At 43.2% G+C, this 27,512-nt stretch overlaps 1 protein-coding gene across 1 annotated transcript in view; it reads right to left on the bottom strand.

Annotated features, from left to right (window-relative positions):
• itfg1 (integrin alpha FG-GAP repeat containing 1) overlaps positions 1-27,512 on the bottom strand; it is a 155,686-nt gene that overhangs the window by 67,101 nt on the left and 61,073 nt on the right. The window contains exon 10 of the mRNA XM_041941921.1: positions 15,194-15,345. Coding sequence (XP_041797855.1) covers positions 15,194-15,345 — 152 coding nt within the window. The remainder of the gene's footprint in view (positions 1-15,193; positions 15,346-27,512) is intronic.

Genomic DNA, 27,512 nt, shown 5'->3' with positions numbered 1-27,512 from the left:
TCTGGTTCCACTTCTCCCATTAGAAATATTCACTATTGTTTTATCGTACTTTCAAGCAGAGGAAAGAAAGGCAGAAATAAAGTAATTGTGAGAGAAAGAAAGCAACAAAGACCTACTGTACTAATATCTGGGGATTTCGCTGACGTTCAGGGGAATTTGAGGACCATAATTATTCTTCACAGTGAACACTGAGGTTGAATAAGTAGCCATCCATGCAGCAGGATGGCTGATTCCTCCAAACAAAATCACTGCAGGCAGATTACAACAGTCTGGAACCTAACAGGTAAGGCTTTCATGCTTTTAGCGAGCTCTCCTTCCTGCCTCCCTGCCATCACGCAGCATCCTCCACAGACATTACAATATTTCACACAGACTTGCCAGCACAAACACATTGTCCTCGTCTCTCTCTCTGTGGCACACATATACTATACATACACAGTCTTCTCCTGCTCAATCCCTCAGAGAGGCCTAAAACCTTAACAAGGAAGATTTAATTAATTTTCAAAGTAAATGGGTGAGCAAAGAAGGGGCTATTATCTTTATGCTGAATGGTGGCAGTTGTGTGTTCCCATGGAGAGAGCATCTCTGGTGGTGATCAGGGAAACACTGTGGCTTTGATGTACAAAATGAGGAGGAGAGAACGAGACCAAGGGAGTGTGCACAAGCTGATGGCTCTCCTGTGTGTCTCTATCCTTGCAGTGAGTGAACAGGCAGATAGTCAATAGCAAAAGCTTCCTTCTAGAGCCATGATTTTGCACAGATTGTGCAAGGAGAAACCCGCGAGAGACAGAAATGACAACAAACAGCCTTTCTCAAACTACACTCCTCAAACAAAAATCGCCTTGCCTTCTCCAACAACAGTCAAGATCTGTCCTAAGTATGTGTATGCATGTGTGTGTGTGAGTGCGCGCAATAGGTAACTTCGAGGCCTGATCAGTATTTTTCCTCTGATATAAGCTCAGCTGGTCAGAGCTATAAGAGCAGAGGGAGACCGTCAGCTCAGCTAACCGCTGCCCACACCACACTCTTCACTATAATAGAAACGGCAAACATAAACACTTCACACTTCATTATCGGAGGAGAGTTTAGCAAGCTTTTACAACTGCGAGAGCACAGCACGGGGGAGAGTTGACTGATGTAAACATGTCATACGAATTCCCAGCAAGCAAAAGATGTTGTAGATATGCGTGGACCTCGCCACTTACACACACTGTGTGGGTGGAGAGGTGCACAATCCCTGATAGAAGCATTCCTTATGCAAAAGCAACTGTCATGACCCGTGCCATGCACGGCGGTTTAGTTTAGTTTTTCTCTTGTTGATCTTTCGCCTTGTTCCTTGTAAGTGTTCATTGTAGTGTCTTCTTTGTTCAGGTTCGTTTCTCTGTTCTACTGTGTATTCCTAATGTCCTCATAGTCATGCCATGTTTTATGTTAGAGTTCTGTATTGTCTTAGTCTGTACCCTTGCCCTGTCTTGTTCGTATTTTGTTAAGTTCCCCATTGTGTCTTGTCTTTGCCTGGTTTTGGTTACCTCCTGTTTTATTTTGAAGGTTCATGTTATGTGTCTTTTGTTACTTTACTTCCTGTGTTTTCCCTCCCGTGTGATTGTCTGATCGTTCCCACCTGTGCGTCATTAGTGTTTGCCCCTAGTGTATTTAAGTCCGTGTCTTCCCTTTGTCCTTGTCGGTTCGTTGTCTGAGAAAACCTTAGTCAAAGTCATAGTCTGTGTTCTTGTTATACTTCATGCCATAGTCCCATAGTAAGTGTTTGTCGTGTGGTTCCTTGTCATGTCCGAGTCTAGTCTCACGTAAGTGTTTCTGTGCTGTGTTAACTTTGTTCACGTCCATGTCGCGTTTCATGTGTATGTCTCATTGGTTTGTCCTTGTCCTTTGTCTCAGTCCATGTGAGTGAGTTTACTTTGTTCATGTCCAGGTCTTGATTTATGTAGTGTTCCCCGCCCTTAGTATTGTTCTGTCGTGCGTGTTATTTGTTTGTACGTGCATAACTTAGTTTCTGTTTTCTTTTCATAGTTTGGTAGCTTGCCGATTTGTTTTCCTCGATAAAGAGAGATTTTGTGTTTGAGTACTTTTGTTATTAGATTCTTGTTTCATTCTGTTTTTAAGAGTGAACCTTGTATTGATAGTTTTCCTTATCCAGTTCTGTTTGTTGCATTTCATAGCTTTTGTATTTTCCTCCTTCGGGAGCGTTTTCTGTTCTTTATTTCATTCATAGTTTATTCCTAGTCATGTCTATAGTTTTCCCACAGTTTATGTATTGAGTTTCTTGTCTTGTCGTAGTTCCGCCAGGTTTTGTGTTAGTGCTTTTTTCAGTTGCTCAGTGTTTCCCTGTGTAGCCTTTGTTGTGTGTCTAGCCCTTAGAGTTTGTGTTAGTTCCCATAGGTGTGTCTTAGTTGTGATTAATAAATCTGTTAATTTAAATCTAGTGCCTCCCTTGGTTTGTCTGTGTTCATGTCCTGATTGAGTTTTCCTTTTATTGTATTATCCATAGTCTTGCCCTGTGTGTTAGTGAGTTCCTTGTGTTGTCCTAGTCTTGTCTCGTTGTGTTGCGTGTTGTTAATCCATGCTTCCCGTTGTGTCTGCACCTGGGTTCAACCCTTAAATTCACCCCTAGTTCCCCTCATAGTCTCCCTTAAGTCCCCACCTTCCTGACAGAACGAACCGACCAAGTATGAACCCAGCGGACATAAGTTTCTCGTCCGACTCGGAGATAGACTTAGATGACCTCCTGGATGTTCCATACTGGGGACCACCAGTGGTTTTCAAAAGATCCTCCTCGGGGGAGAACCGCCCGCCTCAGGTCTTGTACAGAGCCGATCCACTATACAGCTCTGATGAGGACTATATTCCGGGTGCCCGGTTCTGGGGATTTCTGCCGGTTCCCGATCCTCCTGCGAGGAGGAAGCGGAGATCCCGACGACGGAAGGTGTCGGCTAGCCAGCCTGCCATTCCCCCGTCGTCTCCAGTGTCCGAGTGGCCCTCACCCCCCGCAACTCAGCCAGCACCTTCAAGGAGGAAGCGGAGATCCCGACGACCGAAGGGGTCGGTTAGCCGTCAGTCTGCTAGCCCCCTGTCGTCTCCAGAGCCGCCGTCGCAGCTGTTGCCAGAGCTGCTGCTGTTCCCGCCGCCGCCAGTTCCAGAGCCGCCAGAGCCGTTGCTGCTGTCGCCGCCGTCTGAGCTGGTGCTGCCGCCGGAGCCGCTGCTGCCGCCAGAGCCGCCGTCGCGGCTGCTGCCAGAGCTGCTGCTGTTCCCGCCGCCGCCAGTTCCAGAGCCGCCAGAGCCGTTGCTGCTGTCGCCGCCGTCTGAGCTGGTGCTGCCGCCGGAGCCGCTGCTGCCGCCAGAGCCGCCGTCGCCGCTGCTGCCAGAGCTGCTGCTGTTGCCGCCGCCGCCAGTTCCAGAGCCGTTGCTGCCGCTGCCGTCTGAGCTGGTGCTGCCGCCAGAGCAGCTGCTGCCGCTGCTGTCGCCTCCTGGGTTGCCGCCGCCGCCGCCTCCTGGCCTCGAGCTGCCGCTGCCGCCGCCTCCTGACCTCGAGCTGCCGCTGCCGCCGCCTCCTGACCTCGAGCAGCTGATGCTGCCGTCTCCTGAACCTGAGCTGCCGCCCCCTGACCTCGAGCTGCTGGTGCTGCCGCTGCTTCCTGTCCTCAAGCTGCTGCTGCTGCTGTTGCCGCCGCCGCCCGAGCTGGTGCGGCCGCCGCCGCTGCTGCTGCCGCCGCCACCTTCTGACCTCGAGTTGCTGCCGCCGCCGCAGCCTTCTGAACCGGAGCTGCAGCGACCACCTCGACCAGGATTACAGTCCTCCTTGCTGCCGGCCCCCTGTCTGGCTGCCATGTTGCCGGCCCTCTGTCCTGATTCCATGTTGCCGGCCCTCTGTCCTGATTCCATGTTGCCGGCTCCCTGTCCTGATTCCATGTTGCCGGCTCCCTGTCCTGTTGCCATGTTGCCGGCTCCCTGTCCTGTTGCCATGTTGCCGGCCCTCTGTCCAGCCCCCTGTCCTGTTGCCATGTTGCCGGTCCTCTGTCCGGCTCCCTGTCCTGTAGCCATGTTGCCGGTCCTCTGTCCTGTTGCCACGTTGCCGGCACCCTGTCCTGTTGCCATGTTGCCGGTCCTCTGTCCGGCTCCCTGTCCTGTAGCCATGTTGCCGGTCCTCTGTCCTGCTGCCACGTTGCCGGCACCCTGTCCTGTTGCCACGTTGCCGGCACCCTGTCCTGTTGCCACGTTGCCGGCACCCTGTCCTGTTGCCACGTTGCCGGCACCCTGTCCTGTTGCCACGTCGCCGGCCCCCTGTCCGGCTGCCACGTCGCCGGCCTCCTGTCCGGCTGCCCCGCTGCCGGCCTCCTGTCCTGCGGCCTCATCACCAGCTTCCAACCTTGTTGGTCGTCGCCGGCCTCCAGAGGGGATCCGCCCTCGCCGCCGGCCTCCAGAGGGGTTCCGCCCTCGCAGCTGGACTCAATGGAGGTTCCGCCCTCGCCGCCGGCCTCCAGAGGGGTTCCGCCCTCGCCGCCGGCCTCCAGAGGAGTTCCGCCCTCGCAGCTGGACTCAATGGAGGTTCCGCCCTCGCAGCTGGACTCAATGGAGGTTCCGCCCTCGCCGCCGGCCTCCAGAGGGGTTCCGCCCTCGCCGCCGGCCTCCAGAGGAGTTCCGCCCTCGCAGCTGGACTCAATGGAGGTTCCGCCCTCGCAGCTGGACTCAATGGAGGTTCCGCCCTCGCCGCCGGCCTCCAGAGGGGTTCCGCCCTCGCTGCCGGCCTCCAGAGGGGTTCCGCCCTCACTGCTGGCCTCAACGGAGGTGTCGCCCTCGCCACTGGCCTCAATGGAGGTTCTGCCTTCGCCGCAGGCCTCCAGACAGATTATGCCTTGGTCTTTGGCCACTGGCCAGACCACCGGAGAAACTTTTGCCTCAGTGTGACTTTAAGTTCCCCCTCCAGATCCCCTCCACGCACCCTGTTGGATTTGGACTCTTGAACCTTTTGGACTTTGTGTTAACCTGAACTCTGAGTTCCCCTCCCCCCACCCTGTTGGACTTTTGAACTCTTTGGACTATGCCTTAGCCTGGACTTTGAGTCCCTCCTCCAGATCCCCCTCCACCCACCCTGCTTGACTTGAACTGTTGGACTCCTTTTGTTTCATGTAGGGACATCTGGGATCTGTCCCTTAAGGGGGGGGTTCTGTCATGACCCGTGCCATGCACGGCGGTTTAGTTTAGTTTTTCTCTTGTTGATCTTTCGCCTTGTTCCTTGTAAGTGTTCATTGTAGTGTCTTCTTTGTTCAGGTTCGTTTCTCTGTTCTACTGTGTATTCCTAATGTCCTCATAGTCATGCCATGTTTTATGTTAGAGTTCTGTATTGTCTTAGTCTGTACCCTTGCCCTGTCTTGTTCGTATTTTGTTAAGTTCCCCATTGTGTCTTGTCTTTGCCTGGTTTTGGTTACCTCCTGTTTTATTTTGAAGGTTCATGTTATGTGTCTTTTGTTACTTTACTTCCTGTGTTTTCCCTCCCGTGTGATTGTCTGATCGTTCCCACCTGTGCGTCATTAGTGTTTGCCCCTAGTGTATTTAAGTCCGTGTCTTCCCTTTGTCCTTGTCGGTTCGTTGTCTGAGAAAACCTTAGTCAAAGTCATAGTCTGTGTTCTTGTTATACTTCATGCCATAGTCCCATAGTAAGTGTTTGTCGTGTGGTTCCTTGTCATGTCCGAGTCTAGTCTCACGTAAGTGTTTCTGTGCTGTGTTAACTTTGTTCACGTCCATGTCGCGTTTCATGTGTATGTCTCATTGGTTTGTCCTTGTCCTTTGTCTCAGTCCATGTGAGTGAGTTTACTTTGTTCATGTCCAGGTCTTGATTTATGTAGTGTTCCCCGCCCTTAGTATTGTTCTGTCGTGCGTGTTATTTGTTTGTACGTGCATAACTTAGTTTCTGTTTTCTTTTCATAGTTTGGTAGCTTGCCGATTTGTTTTCCTCGATAAAGAGAGATTTTGTGTTTGAGTACTTTTGTTATTAGATTCTTGTTTCATTCTGTTTTTAAGAGTGAACCTTGTATTGATAGTTTTCCTTATCCAGTTCTGTTTGTTGCATTTCATAGCTTTTGTATTTTCCTCCTTCGGGAGCGTTTTCTGTTCTTTATTTCATTCATAGTTTATTCCTAGTCATGTCTATAGTTTTCCCACAGTTTATGTATTGAGTTTCTTGTCTTGTCGTAGTTCCGCCAGGTTTTGTGTTAGTGCTTTTTTCAGTTGCTCAGTGTTTCCCTGTGTAGCCTTTGTTGTGTGTCTAGCCCTTAGAGTTTGTGTTAGTTCCCATAGGTGTGTCTTAGTTGTGATTAATAAATCTGTTAATTTAAATCTAGTGCCTCCCTTGGTTTGTCTGTGTTCATGTCCTGATTGAGTTTTCCTTTTATTGTATTATCCATAGTCTTGCCCTGTGTGTTAGTGAGTTCCTTGTGTTGTCCTAGTCTTGTCTCGTTGTGTTGCGTGTTGTTAATCCATGCTTCCCGTTGTGTCTGCACCTGGGTTCAACCCTTAAATTCACCCCTAGTTCCCCTCATAGTCTCCCTTAAGTCCCCACCTTCCTGACAAGCAACAATTACAAAACAAATATTGTGCACAAATTGTACAAACATAGGATTTTTGGTTAAGCATATTCATTGTCATATTCAAAGCATATTCATCTCAGACACTGATACTGTTTCATTAACAACTTCTGTCTGTGGCTGAATTCTGGTGTATTATGATAGTATCTGAGCAGGTGCAAAAAAAATGTGCCATCTGTTTAATACATGTGAGTCAAGTGTTCTTAATTCACTCCAGGCTCAGGTTTGTTAGTGTTAATCAACAACAGAGGTGAAACAGATACCTGAAACCAGCCAGAGAAAGAAAGCAGGACATTCGGCCTGCCTAATTCATTAACATTTCTGTCACTTTTGGGAAAAAAGAATAATGAATATTGGTCCAAACAGAAGAATGTCTATCTATATTTGAACAGGATTTTTGAACAGGATCTTATTTTATTTCAATTATGTTTTTTGTTTTGTGTATATGCTGAAATTTAGACTAGAGAATTTTTGTCAGTGTTTTGTCAGTTTTTTCATAGCCCTTTGTATACAATGTACATGTATATAGTCAGCTTTTCTTTTGATTTTTGTTCTCTATTTCTGTTGCTTTTTTTTTCTTTCTTTTTTTACAACTGCCATTACCTGCTGCTAGTAACACCTGAATTTCCCCAGCTGTGGATTAATAAAGTATATCTTATCTTATTTATTGGACGTAGGGGATAACAATTACATTTTCATTTGTCATAATTAGCTACATTTGCATTGTCTATGAGTCTATAAATGTCAGAATGAAGCACAAATGAATTAAGGAACTTGCATTGTCCAATCAACTTAATAAATGTTAACTGATATGTGCTTGTGTTGGTTCTTAACATTTTTGGCATCTCTTGCCGTGAATGCATCTTTGAATTACTGCAAGTATATTTCACATACAAGCAACGCCCTATAGGAAGGCTGTAAGCCTTGATGGATACAGCCGTAAGTACTGGAACCATTAAAAACCACTGATGACGTTTAGGTCAGGGGAATGTGAGGGCCATGGCAAAACCTTAAGCTTGTCCTCTTGAGGTAGACCATTGTGAATTTTGAGGTGTGTTTAGTATCATTATCCTACTGTAGAAGACGTCTTCTTTTCATCTTCAGTTTTTTTCCAGATGGCATGTTGTTTAATTGAATCCATTCTCCCCTCTACCAGTGAAATGTGCCCCGTGCCACTAGTTGCAACACAAACCTATGAAATCCTGCATCCTTTTTTCTCCAAACATCTGTTTGCTCAATACAACCAAAAACTTCTGTTTTAAATCCATCAGTCCACAGGACTGTGCATCAGGCTTGTTTAGATGTTCTTTCGCAAACTTCTGATGCTGATTTTTGTGGTGAGGATGCAGAAAAGGTTTTCTTCTTGTGACTCTTCCATGAAGGTTATATGTTGCAGATGTTGCAGCACAGTAGAACAGTGCAACACCACTTCGGAGTCTGTTAAATCTTCCTGAATGTCTTTTGCAGTCAAACGGGGGGCTTGATTTGCCTTTCTAGCAATCCTTTCGAGTGTCTCAGTCTGAAAGATTACTTGGTCTTGCAGACCTCAGCTTGATCTCTTGACCTATTCTTGTTAACTGCCTTTTCTTTATCACATTACAAACTGAGGAAACAAGTAACTGAAAAAGCTTAACTACAGTATCTTCTTTTATCTTTCTTTATTTCTATCTTTCTTTTTAGTGATGTCTGTGAAGAAATGCAGGAGCTTGTCACTGCCGTACAATGCTGGTGCTCACAGACTTTGTCAGTTTGACAGTTTCATATGGCAGGACTGATAGGGGTGGTGGGACTGATATATTGTTTGGAAGCTGGTTGCCACATGCTGGCATACCCTGAAGCAAAATCGACGAATGCACATTCACGGGAAGTGAAAATGAGTCTATTAACAGACAGAGCATAAGTTCACAAAGTGTCATTTGCACTGACACTGGGTCATCTTTCTCAGTGCGAGTAGAGATATGCTCCAGATTTCCTCAGAAATGAACAGTGGTCTCGATGGGCTCAATATGGGCTTGCAGAGTAGAGGGATGTTAAACCGTCAGTCTTGTGTGCATGTGCCCGTGTGGGCCACTGTAATCTGTTGGTCTCATTTGACCTGTGGCCATCTGATGAGGTCACTCAGGTCACTTTGAATGACGACAGATCTGGCTTTCACATCTGGAATAGTGCTGATCTGGCTGAAAGGGAGGCGGGATGGAAGGTGATCAGGCTGTTGTTTTCAGTTACTTGAGAAACACATGCTCATGCTCATACATGTACAGTAATGATATCTAAGTCATTTGAGGCAGATCACACATTACAGCTGACCTATCTGCCTTTTAATCAGTGTATGGATGTGATATAGTGAAGCGAAAAAACGTGATTACTGCTGAGGATAATCCCATTCTATAGGGCCTTGTGGCTAACACAGACAATCTACAGTATGCCACACACAGACACACATACACCCACATGCACACAGTGTGAACTGTAGTTTTTCCTACAAAGTACTGATTTTCATTGGTGTATCTACATAACACTGCAGCAGCAGGTGGTAATTCTCTATAAATACAACCACATGTCATTTGTCATCTGAAGCTTTGACACTTGCCAGAGCTTCTTACTGTTAATTTGCATGCTGATGATGGTTACATGAACAGCAAGTATTATGGAAGCTGAGTAATGAGACCCTGTGCTCTGAAAAAAACATTGAAAAAAAATAAAAATACACATAACAACTGATACGCGCTTATGGCTGTTACAGGTTGGCTGACGGTTTAATGAACTACTGTTTCATGTATGCAAACGACTCTCTAAGTACGAAAGCACAGACTAAGACTATAAAGGTCGCACATTAACACAGTCATGTGGCTTAAGCTTTTATCTTATTTAATATTTACAATGTCAATAATGTGAGAACATAAAACATCAAATCCAAAATGGAAACAATTCTGTACATTAGAACAGACTTTTTTAAAATGACCATCAATTTGAACTGAGTACTGCTGCTCCTGCACTTCCTCGTTGTGTCGAGGGAATTCACCCAAACCGCTTAACATGTACTACAATAAGCACACATCCACTGTTAGATGCAAAACACTGCTGCACAAAATTGTTTTGTCTGTGAGATCTTAACCTTGATATGAGTTGAAGTTCCACCTTGTTCTATTTTATGAATGCCCATTGCTTGTGGGCTGCAACTCATCATCCAGTGAGACTGGGGGAAGAGGACATCAGGCAGGTGATTCATGTTCTATTTCTCTCTGAACAATCACTTTACAAATGATTTTCTGTAATCCAGCAAACGGTAACACCACTAATGCAATACTACTAATCTAATATCAAAAATCCCATCCATTTCCATCATCCTTTTAATTGAAATTAATGTTTATTGTGAAGTACTGCAGCTGTAATGTCTTCTTGAGTAGCAAAAATAGGACTAGCAAAAAAAGAACATGAATATTCAGACAGCTGTGTCTTCTGTGTCTTGCCTGGAGAGAGTTAAGGATGTGATACCTAAGCGCGGTGTACGTTGTGCAGTGCCATGCTGTGACATCTGCACCTGAAAGAACTACACTTTATCATCAGGCTTCCTGCAGAAAGTTTCTTGCAGTGATATAAGTTTACAAAAAGGCGAGAAAAAAACCTCTCCTTCTCTAGTTTCATACAGTACTACTGCTCTTTGTATGTGTTTTAGTGTGTATCTCTGACTCATTGTGTTTCACTGTGTCGTCTCTTGTCTCGCCAAAATCCCAAATGCTTGCCTTTTTGCAACCACTGAAACAGCTGCAGGATCTCCTTTCAGCAGGGTGCAACAGCCGTGTATCCTTTGTTGTGATTTAACAATGTTCATCTGTGTGCGCATGGAAGTGTGCATGCAAGACAGAGCAAGAGAGAGAGTCTGGAGGCACCGTCTGTCCTGTGACCTGGATATAATGTGGACCCTGAGGAGTGTAGTTTCAGGAGCTGCCGATGGAAATTACATACAAACAAACATGAGAACATAAACACGCATGGACACATGTACACCAGGCAAACACACAACCTGAATCTGTCTCATATTTCCTAATGACTGTTTTCAAACAACAGATCTGTGTATTAATATGCTCATAAGAGCAGTGTCCCAGCTTTGTAGGTTAGTGTACATGAAATTATCTATAACTTGCTGACCGACAGCATCCAACAGTACAGTTACTCTCACACAACAGCAAGTGATGTGATAGACCCTTCTGACAGCAATGAAAACAATTATTAATAGAAAGAAGGCTGGCTAGTTTGTATGAGTGGCAGCAAAAATCTATGCATCACAAAAGTTAAACTTCCTATTTAATCAATAGATGTTCCAAGTTGAGTACACAACTGATAATCTATGTATCAAAACTGACACAAGCCTTAGCTTTCCGAAATGAAGACCACTGCAGGACGAAGAGCAAATCAAGAGAGATGTACAGTCGACTCTTCTTCTAAAGGACTGACGGGTTCTTCCATCATTTGCTGGACAAAGCCGACACTAAATGTCTTTATCTCTTATCTGTGTTGGGACCTGAAATTGTGATCCACTGAATAAGTGAACAAGGTAAGATGGAGCATCACTGACAGGTGGCGGAGGTTGAGGTTAAGCTTTCACGTCCATCTACTTTCTAATGTTCTCGCATGGTTGTGGTGACTAAAAGGTGAGTTTTAAAATGAGTTTCCTTCACAGAGTGTCTGGGGTAACGCTTACAGACAGAGTGAGCATCTGATTATGATGCCTCCCAGATGCCCCCCTGCAGTGTATTTAGGACACTGAGAGGAGACCCAGGGCAGACCAAGATCACCCTGAAGGAATAACATATTCCATGTGGCCTTTGAATGCTTTGGCAACCTCCATTAAGAGCTGGAGGTCATCACTGTGTAGAAGGATGTCTGGACTCTGTTGGCTTGCTGCCTTTACCAAAGAATTGGTAAACTGGATGGATTGTTGACACAATTATATTGCGCACCTTGCGGCCTTATAGTAGTTGCAAGGTATGATTAATAGTAAATAAGTAGGGCAATCAACAAAAAAAGCTGAGACAAATATTTTCTTTTGCAAATCACCATGCCTAAAAAACTTGAGCTACACTAAATGATCTCATGCATTCATAAACAACCTCAACAATCTTTCTATTTATTTCCTCTGCTCCCTCCATCAGCTCATTGTCCCAATGATTCCACATGATTACTTTCATCTCACACCCGCCAATCCTTCCATCCTCCTACTTTGAACACTTAGATCAACGTTCACTTTGCTGGGAGGAATGAGGCGGACTGGCAGGACTTTTATCTGAAAAGCAGCTATAAATAACCACTTGGAAGGAAGAAGGAGAAGAGATGGAGAGAGGAATGGAGAGGGAGTTAAAATAGATCAGTTGTGGGCTGAACAAATATTGAGTAAGCAAAGAGCATTTGCATAGAAGAAAATCAAAGACAAAGCGAGGCCCGATGCAGGATGGACTGCAGAGTGCAGCTGAATCCAAAGCACAGGATGCATTGATACGCTGTCTCAGACTACACAATTTTCTTGTCTTTGAGGATGGTCACTGTGTCAGATCTCATGATCATAGTGCCATAAACTCTTCGTCTCGGTCGGCTGACTGGCTAGACTACAGGTATGACCCAGACCAATCACAGCACGTCTTACTTCACAATCACGCGCAAGTTCAGACGTCGTCGGGGAGGTGGGTGAGGTAACTGTCACTCAAACTGACAGAAGCATTGTGTGTGATGCTGGCGTTCTTTTGTACTGAGAAAAACAGAGAAAAAATGGCTGTGGATACGTTGTAGCATTAAAAGAAAATGAAAGAGCCGGTGTAAACTGCGGCCCATTCAGTCATTATTTATACATCTACTGGGTAGCATCTGGAAAACAATTATGACGGTAGAACGATGATGTTTCACATATAATAATTATATTTCCATAGTTATTTATCCCACAAGGAGCAGGCTTGGCTTTGTTGGACGCATCAAACAGGCTACTTCAACGTTAGATCTGGAATTAGTCATGATAAGCACATTCCTGTTGTTAGGACAGGGGATAATGTTATGACAGCACAGTCAGCTACTCGTCCGGCTGAAGTGCTTCCGCTATTTCTCGCCAACATTTGTCATTCTTGATTTCATCTGGTTCTCCCTCAAGGAAACATCAAACAGGCAGGGGGTACTGTTTCCTCAGCTGTTCCTCTCTTTTGTTGTCCCACCTGATGGCAGCAACCTCAGCACCCCTCCTCCTCCTCGCCATGGTTACCTGGCTGCGCTCTGGAGTGAGCACCTGGTCAAAGGAACATGTCGTGGGTGATGTCACGCTAGGTGTTTCAAAACAAAAAAGTTCTGACATGCTAGTCTTTCTGTCAGGGTGTCGTGGGGTGCCCCAGATGATGCATGACAGGTCGTTTAGCATGTCACATTACATGGGTATAGATGCCTGACTGTCGTTCATGATGGGTCACAATGCTGGCAATGGGTCAGCCACAACGAAATAGTTTCAAAATGGGGCTGGATTCGTGTAGTCTGATCCCGGCATTAAACTGCTGACACTGTATTGGGTTACATGCCTTGCTCTGGGGCACATCCGTGGTAATTATTAGAAGTCAGGATTTCAGGTCCAGGGATTCAAACCAGCAGACACCTTAAAGCTTCTCTTACTTTTAAACCATTCTTCTTTCTTTCAGCCTTGACCTCTTTTCATCTCCCTCCTCCATATGCTGATGATGTGGTTTTAAATGTTACTGCTGGGGTCAGATGGGATTACAGAGCTCGGGCTTAAAATGAGAAAGAAATTGAGGTAGGGAGGGAAAAACAGGGAGAGGCTACAGCTTGTGTGATTAGTGGTGAGACAGAAGCCATTTCTAGATGAGGGTGACTGGAAAGGGTTAAGCCCGACAGGACTTACTGGTGATTATACAGAGCCTAGAAAGTAGGGTTCAGATATACGTGCGTGAGTCTTCTGAAGCTCTCACCCAACATTTGACTATATCTGACACAACAAGTACTTAAACACCCTCAGAGAAACACAGTCACACACACTCGGCACAATCAGTATGCATAGACAATCATGGCCCTGACCCCTTCAGCTATCTTATCTTCATCTCAGAGGCCAGATAATCCACATGGGTCCTTCAACAAACACACACATCCACATCCTGGTGTCCATGGTGCTTACGTCCTCGCACATGCTGTAGTGATTTTGTTTTTTTTTTTTTTTTGTAATGGCTGCCTTATCAGTCGCCGTGTCCGTAAACTGAAGAACACACTCACCTTAGCTGTCTTGTCTCCCAGTCTGTGCTCTAGTAAACTGGATGTTAATCACATCTTCATTATAGCACAATGTCAGATATTCCTATTGCTCAGTGAAAATCATTTCAAAACTCCATACCCTCCAGCCAAGGACAGTTTTGCACTGTGTCATGAGAGTCAAAATGTCAGTAATGACATTATTTTCTGCCTAATTTATGCTCCAGCTGATAACCTTTGAATTTATAAAGGCTTATTAATTAATAATTAATTTTAATTGATAATTAAATTTTAATTGATTTACTATTAAAAACTTTGAATAGATGGCAATTCTGTGGGTATGAGGACAGCTGTTCAGATGCTCTAATCTTAATCTAATCTCAAATATTGTTTGCCAGTGTGTTGCACAGATTACAATAGTTGTATTTTTAAAAACCACTTCATTATGCATGCTCTATGTTGATCACTGACCAGAATGAGTTGCTTTCAGTTTGCAAAAACACCATCCTCACGGCACACTGAAAAGTGAAATCATCATGCCATATCACTGGGGCTACTGTTTGTAATGGAGACATTTTTTTTCCCAGAATAAGAAGATGTCATTGCAAATACAGTAATTTCACAGTTATTTAATGAGTAAATCCATCCTGCATGTGGCGTCTTTGAAAAAAAAAATATATATATATAGTTTTGAAAGCTAAACAGATTTACATAAGCCATTTAAGTATGCATCTTGAGTTATTAGGTTCCAATCAATTTCACTTTGTGTTCCGCTGGAATACTATAGTTAGTATAATCTCATCAAAACGTGGAATGTTACATGACAAATTTGAATGTGGATGACAAATGAAGTCAGCATTCATGAGAATTGAGAGGATATGGAACCATGAAATCTATAATTCTCTTGACATCGATTCCCTGAAACCAAAGTGATAACAATGCAAACGTCATATGTATGTAAGTGTGTGCTAAATACGCAGCTCCTGGACGAGGACTCACTTAAACTGTGTGCTTCTGCACTGATGGCTCATGAAGTCAGGCATAGTACTGAAACGATCAGTTGGAGTGGGGTTCAGGGACCTACTTGACAGGATTCCAAGGAATCCCCTGCCAAGTAAGGATTAGTTTAATTCCAGCAATATCTCATTCCATTCATCGACTAGACATTATCTTAAATAAGGTCCTACAGGAAAGACGACTCACACTGCCTTGTTAAGTGGGTGTTCCAAGATGACAAAAGCATCATCTACATTCCTCACACAGTTCTTTAGAACACCTCACCATCAAACACATCCCCATTTAGGATGCCTGTGAATGAATATCATTAAGTGGAGCATAGCTGACAGGGTGTGTATTGTTTCTCCTACCTGCCACTGGTGTTGCGGAGGACCACCAGGGCGTCAGGGAAGCCATCCAGGTTGTAGTCCCCGAGATGCAGGGCCAGGGGTTGGCTGGGTTTCCCTGGCACAAAGCTCCAAACTGTTTCCCTCTGCTGGAAATCCGAAAGCACCGACACCCACTGCAACAACATCCGAAACAAATACACACTAATCAGAATGAATCGATGCAACACTGAAGACAACAATAATGAAAACATCGGACAGGAGGAGGCTAAAGGATAAAAGAGAAACTGCAGATGAGCACTGCAAAAAGTTCCTCTCAGAAAGTTATTCAGTCTCATTTTTATCCTTAAACCTTATTCTACAATGGAGCAAGGTGAAAATTATTGGACTAGTATGAAAAACAGTCACTTTTCACTTACTTGTATGTATGTAATAGTTCTAGGTTTTTTTTTTCCAGCTTTGTTCTGTTCATCTATGTCTATCCTCCTGTAATTTGGTCTTGGAACTGTGTGCATGCACATTGAGAGAAATTTTTTGAAGACTGAAAATTGAAGTGAAGGCCATTAAACTGTTGTTGAGACCTGTCTGTCTCCAATTTTGTTTTTAAACTAGCATAGTAATACACAAATTGTATTTGTTATACTTCCATTCTGGCATCTGTGGGCAGGTAGACATAAACAGAATACAATACATACAGAGTATGAAGTATAACAAATACTCACAAATCCACACTTACTGTGTTAAAGCAACCAAAGTGTTGAAGTGCTACTTCAAGTGTTGATTTATTTACCAAGGTTAGCAACCAACTACGAACTTTAGGGCTAAAATAAAGTCATTTTTAGGGCAGGCCACTAACAAATACTTATTGTGACACCTCGGCCAAAATGTAAGGCATCAAGGTCAAAACCACTGGTGCAATAACAATAAGCGATATCTACATATTATCAAGAGATAGTAAATGACTGTTTATATTGTTTGACTTTTCCACAAAATACTGTCTGATTTATTCATTTTTTTCATGTCAACAACTTAAATTATTTGCTACTGTTATATTTTAGTGATTTTAGTGAAATAAGGCTATAAATTGAGGGTTAAAGGGTGATCAAGACTAATCTGAACAAGCTTTCACATTCGAGCAACTTTTAGAGAGTGTCACACAAATGACTTAAAACACTTATTTCACGTTAAATTTCATGTTAAACATTACACACACTGTTGAGAAACTCCTCAGGGTGAGACTACTGGTGTCTTCTCATCACTAGATACACTGCAGACACACAGCAGCTGACAGAAAGAGGAGGTCATGTCATTCAGAGAAATATTAGCTGTTTCTGCGTGAATCAATGTTATTGTTACCTGTAAAACAGAATCTTAAAAAGGGGCCATGAGAGAGCTGAGTCATGAATAGCACCATCAAGCACGTTCTGTTTAGGAAAGTATTTTAAAAATATGTACACAAAGGACAACCACGTACCACATACTGCTGTTAGAAACCGAGTACAATTAGCTGAAAATTAGCCTGGTCAGCCATCGTCACTAATCAAAACCAACATGCATTATTAGGCTGTGCACCATTAATCAAACCAGTAACTAACCGTACTCAATAAATGTCAGAAATCCTTATCAAACTTTAGCGGTCAGTGTTGACAAAACAATAAAAAATTCACAAACAGTACTTGAATAAAATAAGAGCTCCCTGCACTCTACAGGGAAAATATCACGCCAAACTCTCACTTTAAGAAATATGACATATGAACAATATTAACAAAAAACACACATTTCTCTAGCTTCATATGTCGACAGTCTTGTTGTCAATTCAGCATCTATAAAGATAAACTGTACTTCCATACCGACTTTACAGATTGTGGATTTTGTTGCCTCAACTTCCTGCCAGCCTCGGTGGGTTAGCTGAGGTATTTTAGTGGGAGACGACCATGGGGATGAGAGGAGGACTGTTTCAAAAATGAACATTTCTTGCTAAAATATGGGCTGATTGGTGGATCAGACACTCTGCGAATTAAACAGCGACACATAACACTGTTAATTCACCGAGTAGCATCAGGCAAAAAATAGGGTGCATCCACTGAATGTGTTAATGGCGGGTTTATACTGTCCCTTTGGATTTTAATGAAGGATGCATACCTACCCATAGCTAATACTGTGCAGTAATATGCTGGACATAACGTCCAGCGGGTTCGCCTGGTGTTTACAGAGTGGGAGAAATCTTGAGCTACTTTTGATGTTCAGAGTGATGGTGGAGACACAGAGAAACACATTTGTATATCGGCTGTACCATGCATCAAGGGCTCAGATCAAACTTGCTCAGTGTAATTGTAATGGAAATTACAACCAAGGAAATTTGACTTAAGCAATGACAAGCTAAAAAGACCCATTCTGGGCTAAGGGCAATGGTGCGGGGGACTGACATCACCAACAGCGATCCCAACAACCCTTTTCAGCGTAGTTAGAGCACTCCATGAACACTCTTCCCTGATGGCCTCACACTGGCTAGTTTTAGGAGCACTTTAACAAAAAAAAAAATGTTCCAAAATGACTTCATGTGAAACATTTTACTCTGAAGTCAAACAATAATATGACTGAAGTTCAAATTGCCCATTGAATAGCAATCTCTCGTCTTTGAATTCTTCTGCAGTACTCTGAGTGCAAACTGAGACTCCTGCCATACTTTTCACAATTAGTTAAAGAAAAGCATTTACTTGAGATGTGAAAAATAAAAGACGTTTTTTTCTAGCGCTGAATGGTAAATCCTCAATTTAGCAACTGCTCTCCTCAGTGAGGGGATATTGTACAAGAATAAAGGAGATTAGAAAGAGAACCAAGTTACTAACATATGACTCAACTGATCTCAACTAAGCAAAAGATAATTAAAGAAACCAGTCTGAAATCAACTTAAACCAAAAAATTCATTTTTACGTCATCATAAATTGATTTAATAAACTACAGAGCTGGCTTTTAGAATCAGGTGCTGCGTGAGTGTGCTTATTGCATGCGGTCTTGCCTTTAATGCCATTCTCTTTAAACATCAGACATACTTTTTTCAGCAAACACATGTGAAGCATCTTTCCCTCATACCGACAACTCAAATGTTTAGGTAATAGGGCCCTGAAGGGGGCTTGGCTGTAATACTGCTACTAACTGATGTATTCAGGAGGAAACAGTCACACTACACAGATGTGTACACAGTAAACTGCTTAAAAACAAACCACACACCAGAGAGACCATTATCACCTCTGAATGCTGCATCATGCCTCCAACACACTGGCACTGCTTTAAACCTCGAATCTCCATTTATGTAAGACGATCTTTCTCTTCCTACGATTCCACCAGATGCCGGTGAATGCAACAGAAGAAAATGAGCTGTTGGCAGGGGATCCCTTTTCATTTTGCAGAAGAAAGGTTTATTGTGACTGCTCATATATTCCCAGTGAATTCACTTTAATAGAGTCCTAACCAGTGAGAGGCATGCTGGTCTTCCTGCTTTCATTATCGTCTTAACAATGAATTGTTAGCCAGTGGACTCCTGTCAATAACCTGCGATACAAGGGAGGGAGACAGGGGGACAGAGAGAGTGATCATCATGAGTAGCATGTATCACCATTCAGTACAGGATGTTCAGTTAGATACATGAATTATTCTGACTAGTGCACCCACTGAACCAAATAATTATGGCCATTATTACTCTAATACTGGCTAATCATAGTCCACGTCTTGCCACATGTGGAACATGCACTTAGCTGCCAGTTTATTAGGTACACCTGGCTAACAGTCCAGCAGTAAAATCCTCCCTTCATGAGGACTGCAATATTTAGGCTGACTGTGTTACTTTTAGGTAGGTGTGCATGATAACCTGGCCACTGAGTGTAAATTCCAAAAATCCATCCAGAAAGTGTGTGACCACAGTGACGCATGTTGCGCTGCATACATGTGAAAAGTCTAACTCAACTGAAATACTGTTTTGTTGGCTCTGGTTTTTCAGATTTAAAGAAAAATATGTCTTGAGACTGAAAACTAAGCTAAAGCCAGTTAAGATCATTGTGTGCGTGTGCGTGTGTGTGTGTGTGTGTGTGTGTGTGTGTGTGTGTGTGTCCTAGACAGGCGTGGGGCCAGATGCTGGAAGTTTAAACTATTCATGAATGTTAAACAGAGAGAGCAGGTGCAGAGAGAGTCACCAGAGAGCCACTCAGCAGAACCGCCACTAATAGCTCTTAATATGACCAGCATGTCTGAGGAAGAGAACCACAGACTATTATCAATTAGCTTGAAATTCATCACACAAGCCATGATGTCACTGATTTAAGTTTTCTCCAAACCAGCTGTACACACTACGTGAACACAGGTGTAGAGTTAACACACTGTGGCCTGTTTGTAGGGGTGGCAGGGGTGGTGGTGGTGGGCGTAGGGCACGCTAATGACTTGGCCGAGGAATGCAAGAATGGACGTCCTTGATTTCTATAAGGGCTACAACATAGCAATCCCATCTCTGTATTCCTAATCTATAATGATAAGGCAGCCGAAGATTTCACAGACTTTGGCTGAAAATCACTGATGATTTCATGACCATTCATAATGAAAATACTGAAAACCTATAAATGAGCACACAGTAGTAAGCGAATCCAAACCACATGACATTTAGGAACATCACCATACGTGATGAGGCCAAAACATTTCAACAGCTTACATTCAGCTTCATCTAGTTTAAAGTACAAGCGCAATGTAATACAACACCACAAAATATATGAAACAAAACCTCACTACAGTCTTTCCTATACACATCGATCTTTTGGTGAAACAGCACAATTGAGATAATTGGTCTAATTTAATTTGCTTCATCACATTTTGTTTGACTCCATTACCGAATGTAAAGAAGCTGTTTATACCACCAATTACACAAGTAGTAAAAAGTGGTGGAGCTGCATAATTAGAGAGAAATTTATCCAAAACAGGGCGTTCTGCACCAAATGTTTATACAGAAATGAATTCAATTTCTGGGTATTATATTTGTTGATTTTATACCCAAGCTAATTCCAGAAATGCAACATATTTTGCAGGCACAAGAACTTCTTCCGCTCCTTTATTTTGAAAGGCAGTGCCTTCTAATATTACATTAAAATTGATTTAAAAGTTGATTTAATTAAACTAGTTTACCTTTTCATGTTAAGGCCTTAAATAGAAATAATGTAGTTTAGGTCTTTAGGTTTTGATTAGAAGTAAGTTGGACAGATGTGAACGGGGGATGAGAGTCACCATGTTCCTCTACATACAAATGGTGTCATTAAAGCTGTGACAAGTGACAAACCAAGATCCAGGTTGAATATTTTTCAGAGGATAACAGCGAGCTTGGACCTTTAATGCAACGCTGCTGAATTAAGTGCTCATTAAATGACTGTTGAGTGATGTTGTAATGCAGTTTAAGAGCTGACTGCCTGCCATATGGGTGTAAAGCTTGGCTATGATTACTGCCATCCAGAGTGGACGGGAGTGATGGAAATGACCACTGTGCGGTGGCTGGCAGAGAGGAGTGAAGAGAGAGGGCGAGACCAGAGATGCTGCTTCCAGCCCATTTGTGGCCGGTAAACACAGTTCTAGACATGGATGCACATAATGGTGCTCTGTCCCAGACACAATCATGCACAGTTGGACACATTCTCAGATGTGGCACCATCATGGCCCTGCTAAAAAACGTCACGGTCAAACATGTTAATCACGTGTTAAACACCTCAATTATTTATAGCTTTTTTCCTGATGCCCACCTGAGGATATCAATCAACTGTGAAAGTAGCCAATGAGAGACAAAGGGAGTGGTGGAGAGACAAAAGAAGGTGTCAGGATGACTCTGTGTGTATTAGTGTTGGTCTTGAACTAAAATGACTGAGAGCTCATTTGATAATACCTCATCAGGGTGCTGCTTTATAATCCAAATGGCACTTGGCTTCACTCCAAAATCCACTATCTACTGAAGGTAAAAAGCAAAATGTAAGAATACACTTGCCATTCCAGATGTGCTGGTTGGAAACACGGAAGGATGTTGATCTAATAAGTATTATTAACGACACATTAGTTCTCATGTCAGCAGTTATTCTGAGAGGACGCTGCCATGTTTTCAAATGGTAGCTACATCGTCAATCTTTTTTGCTCTTTAGCCCGCAAGCCAAATTAATTCACTGGTGAGTTATCTTTATGTTCAAGTCCTTTGGTCTATGTTCAGCATTAACGTGACTTTCTCTCTCAGGACAGAGTGAGGCCTTTGCTGGCCACAAGCCTTATCAGCAGACCACTGTGCTGCTGTTGGCCCTGAGGCAATCAGTGCACTGTCTGTTGCTTCTTTTCTAACAATGATTAGAGGAGGAGAGAGGAACTGCACAGAGAATACCAACAGCATAAAGTCAACTCAGTAAAAATGCAGAGGCAGAAAGTCCACCATGCATCAGGTTAAAGAGACTTATCTGGAAGTTTTGTGATGGCAGGTTAAAGAGGAGATTAGGGATATCGATGGTAAATGTTCATCGGTGCACACAGAGAATATTTCTGAGTTATGCGTGTTGGTCTATATGATGAGACGCACTCCAGTCCAAGGCCATCACCCAGTTAATATGCGGTGTCCCTGAGACCCATATGCTGTCAATCAGCGCAGTAAAGGGCTAGGGATTTAAAGAGGTAGTTCGTTATCTCATGCCCGAGTATGTTATGCCATCGATAGCTACTGTGTGTAAACAAACTGAAAACACAGAGGAGAAGGATGAGCTAAAAGTCAAGCTAGCCAGACAACCTAGCTGTGACCACCGACTGCTGGGCAGCTCTCACAAACCAAAGCTACATCACAACTACCTTTATTACTTCATCAATGCTGACTGAGAACAGGGTTTCTGTTACCTGGTAATTACCAGTTTTATTTTTTTTTTTTTAATTACCAAAAAATCTGTTGAAATCCAACATATTGAACTCTCTCTCGTCAAGATGTCAAGATGTTACATGTGAAAATATTGTGGCTCTACACACTTTTCTGTCACCATCTCTCTCAAGCCCTGGTGCATTAAGGGTTTATTTCAACCAAACCAGAGTCGGTGGTGACAACTATGCCGATAAAGTTGCTGTTTTTGTAAAGGGAGTCTGGTGACTTTGGTGAGAGCGGCGTAACGGCTGTTTAACACAGAAGGATTTTACTCTTCAACAAAAAGGTATCTCTGTCGGGATCCTTTCCATAATGTTGTCAGAAACTGTCACAAACAATCTGAGTCTGTCACTACCAAAAACAAACACTTTTGGTGGACGTACACTGACGTGTACAAAAAGCAGGGAGGGCTTACATTGCAGCCCATACCATGATTGCAGTGCTCTCGCTCAATACTGAGCCAATTTCAAAAATTGCTATCCCCATGAGTCACTTAGACACAGAAACATGGGAAAACAGTGTCCATAAAAATAGAAAATCTTGGACTAGAAAAGAAATCGTCCAGGACATAACTGACTGGGAGAAGCAGCATAGAATGCTCCTCAATGCAAAATTTACACGTTAGTTACCAGTTAAGGGCTGTTGAAAGCAAAATTAACCAAAACTGAGATCCTAGTAGAGAAGACATTTTAAAAAAATGCTCATTACCTAAAGACAGGTTGGGAGAAGGACAGAGGTTGAGGGAAAAGGAAGATGAAATAATAAAGAAAAAACTAGAATTACTGCATCATGGCTGTCATCCATATCTGTCCATATATAACCCTGTGTCCAAAAAAAGTTGGGATGCTGGGTAAAACCTAAATAGAAACAGAATGTGATAAATTGCAAAACACTGAAACACCATTATTCTATTGAAAATAGCACAAATACAACATATCAAATGTTGAAACTGAGAAATTTCATTGTTTGTTGAAAATTATATCCTCATTTAGAATTTGATGCCAGCAACTCATTTCAAAAAAGTTGGGACAGTGGCAACACAAGACGGGAAAAGTTGTGAAATGCTAAAAGAAAACTGCTGGTGGAACATGTCACAATGAATCAGGCTAACTGGCAACAGGTTAGCAACATGACTGGATATAAAAAAAAGCCTCCCAGAGAGGCTGAGTCTCGCTGAGGTAAAGATGGGGAGGGGTTCACCACTCTGTGACAACCTGTGCTGGCATGACTCCAGGGTAGAAGAGTCCGGCCACTAAACTGACCTGCCTGCAGTCCATTGAAAATGTTCTGTGCATTATGAAACATAAAATACAACAAAGGAGAAGGAGACTTGAAGTGCTCAGTTGCTGAAATCATACATCAAGCAAGAATTGGAAAACATTCCGCTTTCAAAATGACACCAGTTGATCTCCTAAGTTCCCAAACACTGACAGAGTGTTAAAGAAGAGATGATGCAACAGAGCGGTAAACATGACCCTGACCAACTTTTCAAATTCTAAATGAGGATATCATTTTCAAAACAATGACATTTCTCAGTTTCAACATTCGATGTGTTGTCTTTGTGCTATTTTCAACTAAATAGGGGGTTTCAGTGTTTTATAGATCATCACATTCGGTTTCTATTTACATTTTACACAGTGTCCCAAACTTTTTGGAAGCAGGTTTGTAAAATACGTAGAGAGGACTTTGAAGGAATTTAATAAAAAGGTCTCAAAGTGTATTTTTTGGTGAGACTGAATTATGATTCCAGTGAATGCCGTCTTCACTATGTTTCCAGAGGAGCACCGAGGACTGACAGAGAGCTTCATCACATGGTGCAACAACAGTCACTGAAGATCAATATCAGCAGAACCAATGAGCTTCTGGTGGACTACAATGCTATAAATGTGGATGTTGCTGCAAAGAAGCTGCACATTGTTTTTGCAGAATGTTACGATGTCAAAGTGAAGTTAAGCTTTGACCGTTTGGATATAAAATGTCATCACTATGTGAAAGTTTTGTCATAATCAGCACATGAATTCTTGAGTTATGACAGCAATGTATTCTGTGTGGTCACAGTGACATTTGACTTCCAAATGCTAATCAGTTCATCTTTGAGTCCAAATGAACATTCGTGGCAAATTTGAAGAAATCCCCTCAAGGTGTTCCTGAGACATCATGTTCAGAGACTGGAACAGACAACCTGAAAACATAAAGCCTCCAGCCACAGCTGAAAAAACAGACACTAAAGATCGAAGGTTCACAGGTATGCTTATGTACACGCATTCAAGCACATATAACGTTGAGCATGCTCAGTCAAGCACGACTTCAAGAATATGCCACGTTAGTAATTAATTAAACTATGTCAAGTCAAACTTCAGTGATGCATTATCACGACTGTCCGGCTATAATTTATACATGATACTGTTTCCTGGCAAAAACCTTGACTGTGTCTCTCCTACATTAGAAAATGGCAATGACACATGATCATGTTGTGTGAACATATGGCTGAACAAAAGCAGATGATGCAAGACAGTAATTGTGGTAAATTAGCAGACGGTGTCGCAAAGCGCAACAGCAAAAGTGGAAGCCATTAGATCAGTCTATTTCAATCAGCATTTACATTTTCAACACGGCATTTGTCCTCAGCAAGATGAGACACTGTTTGGCCCGTGTTTGTTTTCACTGCTCAGCTGTGCTGTGTGGGAAATGGGGAAATCATATGGGCCTCGGTGAGGATATTAAAAGGTTTCTCATCAATCAAATACTTTTTTTTTTTAATCTGAGATGATACAATGAATAGCCAGCCTGACAGATAATAAAATAAATCATGAAGTAGTTACTCCTTCCTCGTGGTTGTAGAGGTTTTGACATTTAATCACTAAATATAGCAACAAATTAGAATAACGTCAAGAGTGTGTCTTTATAGATTAATCTGTGGCCTAACGTCCTCCCAGTCAAACAGAGGGCTCCTAAGTCTAAATAACTCAGCACTGACATTCGCTGGTTCAAATGTCAAGATATTAACACTGAGCTGAGTGTGTGTGCGTCCGTGTGTGTGTGTGTGTGTGTGTGTGTGTGTGTGTGTGTGTGTGGTAGCATCGAGATCCAAATGACCTAGTTAATGGAGATGAAGACGATGATGGGATTTGTGCTTGCGAGGTAATCTGATACCTTTAATGGTAGTGAGGGAAAGGAGCCCGCATACAAATAGCTTTTTATCAAACAGCGGGAAAACACAGACCGTGTAGAGACGGCTTATTGTGCCGTTCTGCACGCACGCATGCACGCACGCACACACACACACACGCAAAACATGGAAGCACGCATATAGAAACACACTTAAAAAAAACACGAGGGGCACAAACACAGACTCCCTGACATAAAATCGCTCTCCTGGCTTTGCTGATGACTAAAGTGAAAAAGCGACGGCGTGCTTGCAGACTCCCATTGATTCAACTTGGCGGAGAGTGCTCCCGCTTCATTAGGCCAAGAAATTAAAATGTGGGCGGCCTGCGGTGGAGATGGGAGGTGGTGGTGGGGTTTATGGGGTGATGTGGGGAGGTGCTGTAACATCGACATACAGAGCAGGCTGTCCAAGGCAATAAAAAGTAAAAAAAAAATGAGAAAGAAGAAGAAGAAAAAACAGGCATGTAATGAAGCAATGGCTTTTATGATCCCAGCGATATAATGAGTGTAATGCGCATCATATTACAGCTGGCACTGAAAGACAGCATGGGACTGAACAGCAGAGGAGTGGGCGAGAAGAGCTCATGACTAATACACGGCAAAGCAGAAGTTAGGCCACTGTTACTATAATCACGGGCGGCATGATCATGGCTTTGACTATCGGTCTATATGAATGTTATGATAGTTTTAGGTGATACAATGTCAAAAATATTCTACCCTAAAATATAATTTACAAGCACAGTATTAGCTATTAAATCACACGACACACACATGTCACAAAAGCCAGGTGGTACAAGTTGTCTTTTTCAAAACAAACTGCACATACTGAAATGTCCGTAAGAGCAAAAGGAAATTCCAAAGGTGAGGACAAACAGATGCTCTACTGCTCTACACAGATGCAGAGGAAGCAGAGATAAATGCAAATCACAACTGACTTTCATGGATTCATGGTTGCATGGTTCCAGTCCTTATCCTGACACGAGATAAGTCCTTGCTGACAACCGTGGCCTCTATAATTGGTTGCATTTTGGCAAAATGGCACCATTGAGTACACCTAATTAGCCATCAGGAGTTCCTGCGTGCAATGTAGCCATGGATGTAAACACAACGATGACTTCATTACATTGACACTGAAGAAAACTTAAAAAACATGATGCATCTCAGCGAAATTCTGCAGAGATAAGGCTTTCTAAGCAAATTAATGGATGTGATTCATGAAACACATGGGCGACACTGAATCTAAACACATTCACACCATGTCTGTGTGTTCACATCTGACTCAGTTCTGACTCCAAGAACAATGTGTACAATCATTGATGCAAACTGCAGCAACTCTTCACCCGGTTTAAAGTACCTTAATTGTCTCCATGGGCTGCATCACAGCCACTGTTGCTGCTGCAGCTGCTGACCGTTTTGGTCAGCAGGCCAAACTACAAATAACTTCCCTTTGCCCTTCCAGCATGCACCTGTCTCTTTCACCCCCTCTGCATCCTGCCTTCAGCTCCCCCAGTGCCTCAGATTGAGAAACTCTGTTCTAGCTTCATATCTAGCATCCAGACTCAAGACTGGTATCGATCTTCTCATGCAGCTCCCGGCAGGAAAGCAAATGAGTGTATTTCCCAAAATGATAAACTGCTCCTTTAAACGTCAATTTCACAAATCCAGCTGTCTCCTGTGTGTTCCTCACATCAGCCTTGTTGGAAAGCATGTGCATGCAATCCACTCTAAATCTACTCTTCTCTTACTACGTATGCAGTGCAGTGAGGTGGTCGTCTGTCCACTGCACACAGAGGAGAAGACAAGCATTGTTATTGTTGTCACCTGACGTGATGATATTTCTAACCTTCAAAAGGTTTTTAGCAATCACATGCTACTTTTATAGATGGTGATGACAACTGCATTATCTATGCGCATCTAATACACCTTGCACTGACATGTTTCTAGCCAGAACACCCAGATAGCGATTGGTTTTCTGTTAGAAGTTGGGAATAAGGTCATAGCATGTCCCCGGAAAAAAGGAGTCAGAGTCAGAGCCAGAGATGGAGTGAGACCATATGTCTGTGTCAGCTCCAGGGTGGAGACGCTGCTACCTGCTGCCAGTATAACCTCTTTGACCACCGACTAACCGGCTGACTGGGATGACTGGAAGGAGGCTGTCTGGCTCACACTGGCTGCCCTTACACTGTCTGGGCAGCAACAGTAGGCAGCTGGCTTGGTCTTCGTGGGGGCGGTATGTGTGTTTTGCATGTGTGTAAATGGGGAGAA

This window comes from Chelmon rostratus, chromosome 1 (genome assembly GCF_017976325.1).
Source record: "Chelmon rostratus isolate fCheRos1 chromosome 1, fCheRos1.pri, whole genome shotgun sequence".
Lineage (NCBI taxonomy): Eukaryota > Metazoa > Chordata > Actinopteri > Chaetodontiformes > Chaetodontidae > Chelmon > Chelmon rostratus.
Note: the sequence above shows the minus strand (reverse complement) of the source record. Positions and strands in the feature narration are given on the sequence as shown.